Here is a 13,671-nt window from a genome sequence, read left to right as displayed (position 1 = left end):
ATTCCATTTTCAAGAAGTATCAATACACTGTAGTATGAGAGATACAGATTCTGTTATGTGGATGATGTATGGCCAAGAGTGGCATGGAAGTTGCCATGTTTTAGTAGTCTTGAAACTCACAGAGGAAATACAGCCTTGAAAGGTCCTCGCTCATAGCTGAAAATTATTTTCTTACTAACCAATGAAGAGCATACTCGGAAATAAAAATAAATGGCTGATTCATGTTAAAGAAAACTATGGAAGTAGTGAAGGAACACCTTCAATTAATAAAACCTGTACATCAAAGAGCTAAAAACAACGGCTGACTATAAACACAAACACCTCAAAGTGTCAAATCAGCAACTGTTCACATTTTAATGAAATGCTGACTATTTCTTAAGCTCACAACTTTGGACTTAGTCTCTGACTCTCAAGAACACAGGTAAAATGTAGTTTCTCATTTCATTCATAATCTGGTAACTGCTGCCCAACACATTCCTCTGTTTCATGGTTTGTCTCTCAGCTCAAAACAGCATTAGACAGCCAAACGAGGGTTTCCTACAAAAAAACTACTCTGTTGGACACAAACGGTGGTGAACTGTTGGCAGCTCCGCATGCCTACAGCAAGTTCCTGGTTAAATAGGGAGCTGTCTCAAGAAGTATTGATTGGCTATCGGAATTATACAGTTCCTACACATGTTTACTTTTGGAGAACAAAAAATATTATTCCCTTAATGTATACTTCCTTTTTTTTGAAAATGTTTTTGTATCCACATACTGCATGCACATGACCTGTATAGATATTCTGCAGAGATCCAAAGAGAATGAAATCATTTATGAGTTATAAGTTTACACACAGATGTACAGGCAGCATGGATCTCCAAATTTCATCTCGGTATTGTTGTACAATAAGTTGCATGAGCATGATTCAGGCTGGCCATTTGGTGAGATTGCTGATGTTAACAATTCCTGCATGAATCTGAACTTATTGTATGCAATTTGGTGCAAACTTTCATGTCTTCTGTCAAACAAAGCAAAAGGTGTAACTTGTTGTTGATCCACCCAGTTGTACACTGGAATTGTGACCATGCCTTGTGGACAATAACATGGTGTCATCACACAATGCAACACACTAATGCCAGATCACACACACAGTGAGCAGGTCCGGCTCTGGTTCGCCAGAGACCACTTACAGGATGATGCAGGTGTCAGCTCAGTACTGTCCAGAACTTCAGCCACATTGGTGAAATTCTTCAATATGCCCCCCCATGCTTCTGGAACAGCCCCAATGGCATTGTGGTCAGCAGTAGAGACCATCATGACTCCACACTCAAACAACTGGGCCCTGCTACACAAAGCTATCTCAATGGCAATCAGACTTCCCATACTCTAACATAGGCTTACAATAGCTTTAAGGGATTTTGAGCACATTTCACAAAGTGATCGTAGTATTACAACTGTCACAAGTCCATATCGAAGTATAGGGGCTGTGATGACCTTAGAGCAATGATCGTTTTTTGAGATGGGGCCATGTATACGAGTTACGACGGTTAAAGTGCTACGCTAGTTTTGTGAAAAGGGGCCCAGGCCATTGACCTGATAGCAGGACAAATACTTACCCCTTGTTCGGCTTCTAAAAATAGCAACAGGTCATCAGTAGACATGTAATCTGCATTGCTTGCATACCTGAAAACAAACAGAGCGATTATTACTCCACATCAGCTGATATTACACAAATGCATCCCACTAATCACGGGGTTTGACAACAATCACCATTCCAGGATTCCTTGTTTCAGCAGCATACAGCAATATTCTAGCTATAAGAAGGTGGAATGTAAATGATTGAGTCTGAAGAAGATTCCAGTTGACATCATGGTAACTGATCTACACAACTAGGTTGCAATGGCATACATCAGCTGGGGTTGTTACAGCCGCGTGGATAAAGCTTTTACTTGTTACTTGTTTTCACTGAAGACCTAGGTTCAATTCACCACAAAGTACAATGTGTGAAGTCCATTTCTGGTGTCACCCACGTTGATATTGCTGATATATTGCTAACAGATGCGTAAAATCAAACTCCTTCACCCACTCAACAACTTACTTTGAGTTGTTTACACTGGACACAGTCTGTAACCAATGTTGGCTTGACTTTCAGTTAGATCATGGAAAAAGTGAACCGGTTTGGGGAAGTAATGTGATGGAAGGCTTTGACTCCATACCGAAAAAAAAAAAGATTTGTCTTCTTTCTTTTTAACATCAAACGAACATTTCTTTGAAGAGACATTATTCGAATCTTACTTTATTTCAATGTCAACCATCAACCCTGCGGTGTTGTGAAAACAATCCATAAACCAAGTAATAAAGAAAAAGTTTTTTCTCTACAACAATCAATCACAGACTGATCAAGAATATAATCCACATTTCATTACACAGCCTTCTGGCAGAGCTGGGTATATACATTAACACCAAAGAAATTGTGATGGTCACACTGCTGAAAAAGCTCAAATCATGACAAAAAAATATTTTCTTTAACTCAATTATCTCAACACATGAGACAGCTGCCGTACAAATCAAAGAATTCATAAACAAACTTAAATGAAGCAAAAATGAAGCTTCAGTTTAAAATATATCTCGCAACTCTACACTTACAACACTTTACTGTAAACATAATTCTCCCAAAGCCATGGCTTGAGCACGATGAAACGATGATGTTGATTTTGAGAATTTTGGATCAGAATGTGTCATTTTGTGAATCTGTTAAATTCCATGTCATTGATGTTTCTAGTGAAAGCAACTAAAAGTGATTCCATGGCAACACTGGTCCAAAAGTGATCTCATTAAACCAACACTTTCATTCTCTCTCTATTCCTGTGTGTGCAAGAATGTCCCATTTGGCACTACAATTCACTGTACAGAATTACTCTCCCTAGCCATGCCAGGATCTGCTGACATTGGTTGAAAAATACTATGATCTTTGGTCTGTTGGTATGTATGACCTGCCAGTTTAGCCTTCCCTTCCACAATAAAAGAAATATGGCATATGCCACAACATATCAAAGATACTGTTGGAATTTTGCTGATAGCAGTGAAAAACTAAACCCACTCACTCAAAATTAGATGGCCCATCAGTAAATGATCATCCCCAAAAGGATTTACCTAGGACAACTCTGACGACGTTATTACGATGGTATCTGCTGATCTTAAGTCTACAGCATATGAAACTGTAAATTCCTTCCTTGAATTTAAAAATCCCATTTTATCCAAATTTTCCAAATTAGGAACATTTAAAAAATCAAATTTCAACCAACATTAACATATTTCAAAAACATTTCCCTCCAGGGAAATGAGTAATCTCACTCAACACCAACTAACCAGTCAATCCAACAACATGAAAAGTATTTCAGTGGATTAAAATGATTATCACCATGAAACTGCTTGTTATATTTCAAGGCTGTGCAGGGGAGGCAACAAGCTGCCACACATGATATTTCAGCAATACCACAATGATACCAAAATTAAAGAATTACTATAGCCAATCAACCCCAGCGCTACCTGATCCTCTACTGAACTTCATTTGTATTCTAAAATGATTGTTCATATGGGTATACTGTTTGAAATATGTTCTAAAAACACTCACTCTATATCAAATAGGCACAACTACACAATGCCATTTAGAAAGCGGTCAAATGCAAGATATGTCATATTTGGGATTTCACTTTCTTAGTAAAGTACAACTTCTAGTACTTTTTTGGTTGAGTCCCATCTGGGATTCAAACCCTGCTGGCGATTAGGTGCAAGACTCTGAGGGTGCAAGTTCGAATCCTGGATTGGACTCAACCAATTGGAGTCATCAGAAGATGACATATCCCCCTGGCTCCCAAAATATTTGAAAGGACAAATGATCTGACAGTTACTTAACGTTTATTTTTTCAGACTAAGTTTGAATCGTTTCCATGGAAATCATGAAAAATATAAATGCCATATATCTGTAAAAATCAAAAGGCACCACTTCAAGATCTGTCTCATATATCTGCCAAGATATAGAAGTCAGAATCATTGCCATGGAAAATGGGAAAATGATAAATCACAAAAATCTGCAAACAGCAAAAGGCACCACTTTAAGGTCTGCCTCAAATATCTGGCAAGCTTTGCCTAAAGATATTAAGAAGTTTTTTAGTTCTGCTGTGGAAACGAAACCCATCCCTCCAATTTCAGACTAAGTCCGAAGCGTTTCCATGGAAACCCAGAAAATGATATATCACAAAAACCTGGAAATAGCAAAAGGCACCACTGTAGGGTGTGCAACACATATCTACCAGGTTTTGCTGACACATATTGGGAAGTTTTTGAGCTGTGCTCCAGAAACGAAACACACCTCTCACGTTTGAGACTAAGACTGAAACGTTTCCATGGAAAACGAAAAAATAATAAATCACAATAACCTGTAAACAGCATAAGGCACCACTTTAGGTTCTCCTTGGTATATCTAGAAAGTTTTGCAGAAAAATATTTAACGGTTTTTGAAACGGAAACGAAGCCCACCCCACCATTAGACTAACACCCAAATGTTCCATGGAAAACCAAAAATAATAAAAGTGCCCAAAACTCTGTAAATAGCAAAAGGCACAACCATAGGTTGAGATCATTATATCTATCAAGTTTGATCTAAAAATATTGAACGATTTCTGAGTTATGCTCCGGAAACAAAATGATGACGGACGGACGGACGGACGGACGGATGGACAGACAGACAGACAGACAGACAGACGAGGGAGGCATCGACTATATCCCCCCGCATCACATGGCAGGGGGATAATAAGGGAATAAATTTCTCACCCATTGGTCCTTTTTGTTGATAGACAAATCACACACCGATGCAAAGACTCGATAACACTAGTGCAACACCATTCACATGATGAATGGAATCTAGCACATTATAAACAGAATTATTATTTTCATTATTGCTGAACCTATTGTCTGTCTACCTCCTTAGCCTCATCCTCCATCTTTGACTGTGGCTGGATGTAGGTTAGTCTGTCTCACAGTCCCTGAGCCACATATTTTCACCTACTAACTTGCCCTCCCTGCAATGCTAAAGATCAAAATGAAGAAAGTCCAGGTTTCCACAGGTTCAGAATCTATCATGTCACGGGTCATTTGTTACTATCAAAATCAAATATATTCAGAGACTAGCTTTAGTCTAGATATGAGAATAAACCCATCAGAAATCTAGTAGGATGGTAGGAATATATGAATAAGAGGCGATAGTTTAAGGTAAATCTACTCTTCAACTGCAAAAACATGCTGGTAACTGGTGCAAGGTGGGGGAATTAAGCCTCATCATAATATTATTCTTAGGGTAAGGTAAATCTTTTCATTGGTACAATGCCATTTAACTTTTTACTGTGAACATTGTGAAGAGCACTGGCATGTTGCCAATCCAATCACAGACTTTAGTGATCTGATACTGACAATACCCTTCGACAACTCCTTACAGATGTCTTTCGTCTATATATATATATATATATATATATATAATCTGGACAAGACAATTAGCAAACATATCAGGTGACTAGTCACACATCTGTCTGCAGCAACCACTGCTGTGTGTCTTCAGTGGCAAGATTATGCGTGAGTTACAACCTTCATGTCTCGACATTCTGAAGCTGCAAGAACTTGTAAATTCCATGTGCCCATCACTTGTAGGGGGTGGGGTGTGAGAAAGAGGGAGAAGGAGAAAGAGAGAAAGAGCACAATAACTGATGCAGTACCTAGATGAGAATGGATTACATGCTACCCAGTTTATAATAACTATAATCAGATGGGATTCTATGCATTTGGGCGTTTATGGACAGGGCACTGAATATTAGACACCCAAAAAATTCTCTTCTTAATGATTTCTTCTTTAATTTGGTTTGGATATTCAGGGCACTGAATATCAGACACTCAAAGAATTCTCTTCTTAAAGAATTTTTCTTTAATTTGGTTTGGATTTTCAATTGATTTGATTTGTTTTCAATCAGATATTTCGTAACAGTTTCCTTGTAATGATCACCAAAGAAAACAATTGTCTCAGGCCATATGAGTCTTTCAGCTGAATGAAGTCAAATCAGAAACACTTTGACTGAATAATTGGTTGATTGAGGCCATGGGTCATAGAATCTCATCCCCTCCTTGTGGTCAGATTTCCTGTGGGAGCTATTACCATAAGAACATAATTTGATCGGCTACAGACTGCTGGTGGGAGAGTCATATGGACTCAACCTTAGCATGAGCACAAATGAAGCCTTCCGATTACGAAAGATATTTCATAACTTCCTCGGTAGTTTAATTCTGTTTCGCAGCGGATATCCGCAATTAGGATCACAGATATTGATGGCGATTTATATAAGGTTGCTCATTATGGGATTGTTGAAAGGTAGTGGTGGGATTTCTGACTGGCGTTCTCATTAGAGGGTAAATCAGATGTCATCTACCTCTAACACCGAAGATGGTCCCTTGTTGGGGCAGGGGACTTCTGGCACAGACTGCAGGTGTGTATTGACAGAAATAAACTTACCTGAGTCACAGCCTGCTGTCAGTCATGATTGTCTGCACGGATGATGTTGGAGCCGTCGGTGTTGGAGTCTGACTCCATACATGTTGGCACACATGTTGCAGTGGTCTTGGAGCACCTGCCTCCAACCATGATTATGGTGGTGAAAACTGCAACAATGGCTGTTTACTAAGTGCATGTAATTTGGCTGAGAGTGCAAGAGGCTTATTCTAACACTTGAAAGAACATTATTCTGATACTTACAGGGGTGAGTATTTACAAACAGAATAACTTTAATATGAAGCACATATATAATTAAGAGATATATCAACATTGTAATATGTTTCATGTTATGACAGACGGCATATAAGAAAAAGAAATGTTGATGATACAGCCAACTTATAAACCAAATGCAACAATCAAGAGTAGGGTAGAGGGCCAAGTGATGGCAGCAACACCTTGTCACAGACCACGGCAGGCAGGGGGAAACAGAATCACCATCAGCTCAAGCAAGCCCTGAACTGCATCAATGAAATGAGGAAAGCAAATTTCTTTGATTAAACGAACATTTAAATCTCTGACTACATTTCAACTGGTAGAGAGACACCCTGGGGGTGTGCCAATGCCAACAAATATATATGAAAAAAAGTAAATTTAAAAGGGTACTTTGCCTGTTATGTACTTAATAATGGATATCTTCTCTCTCTACTCTCTCTCAAAAGACTACTAACAGTAATCACCAGAATGCTAAAAGGGTACTTGACAGAGAGGTAAGAGGGCAGATTACCACTCACATTGCACGTTTGGGAAGATTTTTCTTTTTTTTTAAGATATAAAATCCACTTTCTGCCTCGCCTCACTCAATAACAACAAAGACACACAAGCCATTAATTACGAACTGCACCTCAGTATCAATGAATTGCATTGCAATGAGCTAGTTAATTAATATAATACAACCCAAGCGTAAGCCTAAAAACCAACGGCTAAATACAATAAGTTCCGCTCAGTTGGTCACCAATATCAGTAGTACAGGTAAGACGGAGGACTCTTGACCAGACCACCCGGGTTCGGTTCCCAGAAGCGACGTCATTTCTTTCAGACTTAGTTAGATTCGTAGTTAAAATTGTTAGTTATGTTGTTCACTTGAATGCTTACACCACTAACCATGCTAACATTAGATGCATGAAAGTAGCATGTTAATTCACAGGAAGTTGCAGGTGACGAGAAGAGGCAGACGAAGCAGAGTTGGATGAAGAAATAAGGAGACAAAGTGGAAGGAGAAAGGCATTCAATGTTTTCTCACTGCCCCTCCCCTCACTTTTTGAATATTATCCCCAAACATCTAAACAAAACCCCATTAAACGATTAAACGCTTAAGCACCCCAACCACCCCCCGCCCCCCTCCCCCACCCCCAAATTTATACCAGCGCCCCTTTTTGAAATATTACATCGGGGAATAAATCACCGGGATTGCTATTCTTACTTTAAAAAAAAGAAGCGGGGTAAGGGCAGAACTCTTTACAAAACAGGTAGAGAAGCATGATAATGACATACGTCTTGTTTTGGGCCGACATGGTATACAGAGCCAGTCAAAGACAGGCTGGCAGCTGCACGTAAAGACAGCCTTGCCTGACTGTGACGGCAGTGTCAGTGGTACAAGCCAATGGTGGAAGATTTGTTGGTGTAAATTGCTATTAGAAACGTTCCATACAAGACCTAAGGGTGACTTACCTGGTCGAGCGAGGTTGGGAAAGAGCTATAAGCTGTTTGAAATGACAAGCTGCATGGCGGGCCCACGTGACCCGGAAACCGTGCTGCACTGTGGTCCCACACCAAAACAGCTCTCTCCCTATCCAGTTTGGTGAAAAGAATGAGGGTGGCGAGAGGAAATATGGCGTAAAGGCCAAAGCAGCACTGTGGCTGATGGCGGTTTTTCCGTTCTTGTAAGAATGGAGTCTCAGACGAGAATTGCATACATGCTATTGCCACGCCCACGCCCACAAGGAAAGTGAGCTCCTTGAGCCCCTGAAATATACACGGTTTTAATGAAAATAAAAAATAAAAAATAATGCAAATGAAATCATTTTGAGGTGCAGATGCGCAGATTTAATGGTAAATATGCCTGTTAAGTTTTTGGCCTCGTACTTGGTGAAGGTTGTGAAAACATGCCATTGACTGCATGGGCAGGGCTTGATGGAGGTGTACAGAGCATAGGATAAGGCGACCACATGGAGGTGTATCGTAGTACAACATGACCATATATGGAAGCTGAATTAAAGCGACACCGACACGCATGTAGGGATGGGGTGGTTTGTTCATATATCAATTTGGATGTTTTTGTAGTTTTTGTTGTTTGTGTAGCCTTTGGTGCCTGATGTGACTGTGACTGTGGTTTTGGTATAGCTGGTTGGTTTTGGTTGGCTGGGAAAGATTAAAGAAGATGGTTGGTGCGAAGAAGTGGTGATGTGTGGCGCAAGGCTTGGTTAGCAAGGAATGCGATTGGTAGTTTGAGCCATGCGACGAGGAAGGGTGTAGAGTGGGGTGATGAAGTTCTTTCAAAAAGACCCGATGTGGCACCAATTTCGACACCTCCTGTGTCCAGTCTGGATGGCTGTATTCGTAGATGCCAATCTGGCGATCTCTCCTAGCCTTTGGCCAGGATTTCGAATTATGGTATTATTGGACCTCGATATGTGGTAGGGGAAAGCGCAGTCACCCAGTGGAATCGGTGGTAAAAAGGACTGCTTCCGGGTGAATTTGGTGAATGAACGCTGACCTATTACTGCATAGTGACCAGTGGATATAAAAACCCATACAGGGAAACCTCCCATTTTCCGAAAATATAATTTTAGTGCTAATTTGGATTGTCAGAAAATTGAGAAACACATTCTGAAGGGAGGGGGAGGGAGGGGGAGATGGTATTTATATTATTAATTATTTTTCAAATAGAACACGTTTATAGTTCAGGGCGATCAAAATGTGCCATTCCATTCCATTTCATTCCTTGGTTGAAAGCAGCCTGCCATCACATGGGATTTCTAAACAACGTTTCCTTTGCATTGGTCACTCCATATAGCTTCATGTTGTGAATGACGTAGAACATGACTGTGCAAGATGGTTAAATAAACCACAACAATGTCATGAGTATAGATATTCATACCATACAAATATGTGAAGGAATTCTGTGGCATGTAGTTAAACATGTTACATGTGCATGTACTAAATGGTCAAATTACGTAAACTGTTTTCATGTGAAAATGAAGTTGAGTTTGGTTTCGTATGGGCAGGCTTTGGTGATTCTGGTCTGTCAGATGTTGAGAAGCCATTACCACCACCCAGGACTCTGCAGGATTCACCAGTTTAAGAGAGAGGACACGCCTGCTTCTTTATCACGTCCACCCTATTGCAAGCAATGTAGCCAAGAGGACACATGTAAAAGTTAATACTGAAACTTACTTTCTGACGGAGGGTGAATAAGCCATAATAATGACACATGTATTGCAATTCTAAACACTTAAAGTTTAGGTATGAGGCTATGTACCTGTAATTTTAAAATGTTCAGTGTGTGAACTAGCAAAATTAAGCAAACTATTTTGATTGGAATGCAGTTTTGTTCTTAGATAACGAGGCAAGGTGTCGTTTCTTCAACGGCAACAAAAGTGAGCTCAGGAGCCACCTTCGTACGTGTGGTAACAGCAGACAAAATTCCTCTCAGATCTACTAAAATATACACCATGACGACTTAAATGTAACAGCTAAGTCAGTGGAACGCAAATGTGAGCTTAAGCCCAAGCAAGTCTAGGCCACGTAGCCGAAAGAATATCGCTGTTTTCAGAAAAAAAAATAGAATGTGTATGGGATCTTCCTTTTAATTAGATCTTAATATATACTTCTGTAAAATATAATCATTTCGGAATTTATAGGTAATTAGTGTAGATATTAGCCATATTCTACGAGGCACAACATGACTAGTATTTTTAACAACGACTGCATTGAAGCCGAAGGGAAGTGCCTCGAGAGATGAAGGTTTTGTAAAAACGCCATGATGAAATATGAATAAATGCAAATTGCACTTACATGTAAGAAAGCATCTGTGGCTGTGGGGTAGAGTGTACACTTTTAGTAATCTGAAGCTCACACGTTCCAGGTGAAATGACTGTTCTCTGTTTTGCCTCGGTATTTCCAATAAGCTATGTATCAGATGGTGTGCCAGTATATATTGACTGAGCACCATTGGAAATATACGGGATGAAATAACTGAGGGAAATTAGTAGTTTCAGAACTGATATTTCATCAGATTGTCAATCAATAAATAGATCATTATTCATAACTCTATGGTGATAATGTATGAGAAGGGTGTTTTCAGAATGAACCTCGTCGCCATTAATGGAAGTGACGGCTACGCTCCCATTGTACAACGATTACCCTTAAATGCCGCACTCAGCAACATTACAGCTATATACTTCGATAGGCCTACGCAGCGGACTGTAAGTAATGGAGTTTTGAAAAGACGGAAAAGCTGTCATAAAGAGCATGGACATTCATTTACGCTGTTGGGATACGATGATACCTGTCAACGTGACCATTCGATCCTGTCAGTGGCCTCTTATGACAAGCATTTGCTAACTATCTCATACATGCGACAAATGTGCCGCTGTACTACCTGGAACAGTGTGAAACATGCCAGGCGAAGTGGAATTGACCTGCTTGAAGGTGCACGACATTTATCAAAATACATATCACATGTGAAAATACGGCCAGTGTATTCTTTGTGTTTATGAGTGTTTTATGCGTGCGTGCGTGCGTGCGTGCGTGCGTGCGATTTTCATCCTTACACGAGTTGCAATTGAAGTGCTTGACCTTCTCGATTATATGATGCTCTTGAGCGACGCTTGTCCCAGTGCAATGCACTACACCAAAATTGCACACAGCACTTCTGAATAAATGCTAAAGCATTCCTCAAGAGCTTTGCCGTCTCCTTTTTTCTCTGGGTCACCAGGTGGCGATCACACTAAATACTGACATTTTACTCTGACCAAGTACCTCCCATAGACCTCTATGGTTTTACCAAGCACTTTCTCGATAATTATGTTTTAGGAAATTTGTAAAGCGACGGTTTTACTGAACCCTGTAAGTCAACTCCAAAGCAACAAGCAACTTCTTTTTCCTTTTTTATGTGTTGTACATTTAGAATGCACAGGGAAAGTAAAGAGCCTGTAGAGGCTAGAGAGCCTGCGACCCAGTTATACACGATATGTTTGAACTGTGAAAATGCATCTAATACGAGGCCTTAGAAACAGGGTGTAATCTTCATCGGGGAAGTGTAGGTATATTTGTTTGAAGTGACCATATATAAACAGATCCTTAGCAGTACGGTTTAGTAAATAGAGGGGATGGTGTCACTAGGGTCCCTGACGCACTTGAACCCCTACGACAACCTGACACCCAAAATGATTAGAGATCAACTTACAAGGAAGATTTAGTGGTAATGCCCACGACTCTTGTAACAGATGTTATTAGCTCATGAATATTCCACCCCTTTTCATTTCACATCTAGCAACTTGCTTCAGGCAGGATTAAATGTTTTCAGAAACTCAGCATTGATATGTCAGCTAGTATAAACTCCGATGGCCATTCTCTTTATGCTTCACTTGTAAATGGCACACCCACGCTTACTGCAGTAAATTGTCATCTGGATAAATGCCGCATCTGCCTGTACTTAATGGACCTCATGTGAATAAGCGATGAAGGGAAACCTGCAAGTTCTATGGATATATAATAGTCAACTTTCTTTCATTGCAATGATCTTCTTGGTAACACCGCTACCAAGCAAGTGATACAAAGAGCTGAAACAAGAGTTTATATATACAGAAAGTCGTACACTGATAAGATTTTTTGTGTACATTGAATACTTAATCAGTGATTTGAGCAGAAGTTAGTGTACAGAGTGATTGGCTCTGATTACATTGCACAAAAGATAGCGTGGAAGCCAGATAGGCAAACGAGGAATGGGTGGAATACTGGTATTTGCTGTTGATTAAGCGGTTACAGGCCAGAGAATATGAGGTATCCTGGATAACGATTCATGATGGGGTTTCATTTTTGGTTTTTATGGCTGGCTCCAAAATATTGCAGTATGCGTGGTTGATTTGATTCATGTTAGTGGCTGGCCAGTAGATAGAAATAACGCGTTCTCCCGCAGAGCCTTAAACTCTGTCATGTGCAGAAATGTCGTCACCCCCCGCAATAATCCCTAACCTGTAAACCCTAATCTAAAATGCCTAAGTCTCAATCAATAGCCCCCTAAACAATAACCCCTAACCCTAAACCTAAACCTAAACTTACATCCTAATCCTAGACCTCAACCTAAATACTAACCCTAACCCTAAGCCTAAGCCTAAATCCTAAATCCTAAATCCTAAATCCTAAATCCTAACCCTAACCCTAACCCTAACAATAATTCTAAACCTAAACCTAAACCTATATCCTAATCCTACACCCCAATCTAACCCTAAACTTAACCCTAAACCTCAACCTAAATACTAACCCTAACCCTAAACCTAAACCTAAACCTAAAAATAAACCTAAACCTAAACCTAAATCCTAAATCCTAAATCCTAAATCCTAAATCCTAATCCTAATCCTAATCCTAATCCTAAATCCTAACCCTAAGCCTAACAATAATTCTAAATCGAAACCTAAACCTAAACCTCTGTCCTAATCCCAGACCTAGACCTAACCCTAACCCTAACCCTAACCCTAACCCTATATCATAACCCTAAACCTAAGCCTAAATCTAAACCTATACCTAAACCTAAATCCTAATCCTAATCCTAATCCTAATCTTAAACCTATATCCTAATACTAGACCTCAACCTAACCCTAACCCTAACCCTAACCCTAACCCTAAACCTAAATCCTAAATCCTAAATCCTAAATCCTAAATCCTAAATCCTAACAATAATTCTAAACCTAAACCTAAACCTATATCCTAGTCCTACACCCCAATCTAACCCTAAACTTAACCCTAAACCTCAACCTAAATACTAACACTAACCCTAAACCTAAACCTAAACCTAAACCTAAAAATAAACCTAAACCTAAACCTAAACCTAAATCCTAAATGCTAAATCCTAAATCCTAATCCTAATCCTAAT

At 39.7% G+C, this 13,671-nt stretch overlaps 1 protein-coding gene across 1 annotated transcript in view; it reads right to left on the bottom strand.

Moving 5' to 3' along the window:
- Nucleotides 1-8,324, bottom strand: part of LOC137260630 (inactive phospholipase C-like protein 2) — a 70,927-nt gene extending 62,603 nt beyond the window's left edge. The window contains exons 1-3 of the mRNA XM_067798228.1: nucleotides 8,246-8,324; nucleotides 6,539-6,684; nucleotides 1,599-1,665 (exon numbers count right to left, since the gene is read on the bottom strand). Of these exons, the coding sequence (XP_067654329.1) occupies nucleotides 1,599-1,643 (45 nt within the window). The 5' untranslated portion in view covers nucleotides 1,644-1,665; nucleotides 6,539-6,684; nucleotides 8,246-8,324. The remainder of the gene's footprint in view (nucleotides 1-1,598; nucleotides 1,666-6,538; nucleotides 6,685-8,245) is intronic.
- Between the last annotated feature and the right edge of the window lie 5,347 nt (nucleotides 8,325-13,671).

This window comes from Haliotis asinina, chromosome 14 (genome assembly GCF_037392515.1).
Source record: "Haliotis asinina isolate JCU_RB_2024 chromosome 14, JCU_Hal_asi_v2, whole genome shotgun sequence".
NCBI lineage: Eukaryota > Metazoa > Mollusca > Gastropoda > Lepetellida > Haliotidae > Haliotis > Haliotis asinina.
The sequence above is the reverse complement of the archived record's forward strand: the minus strand, read 5'-3'. Positions and strand labels throughout refer to the sequence as shown.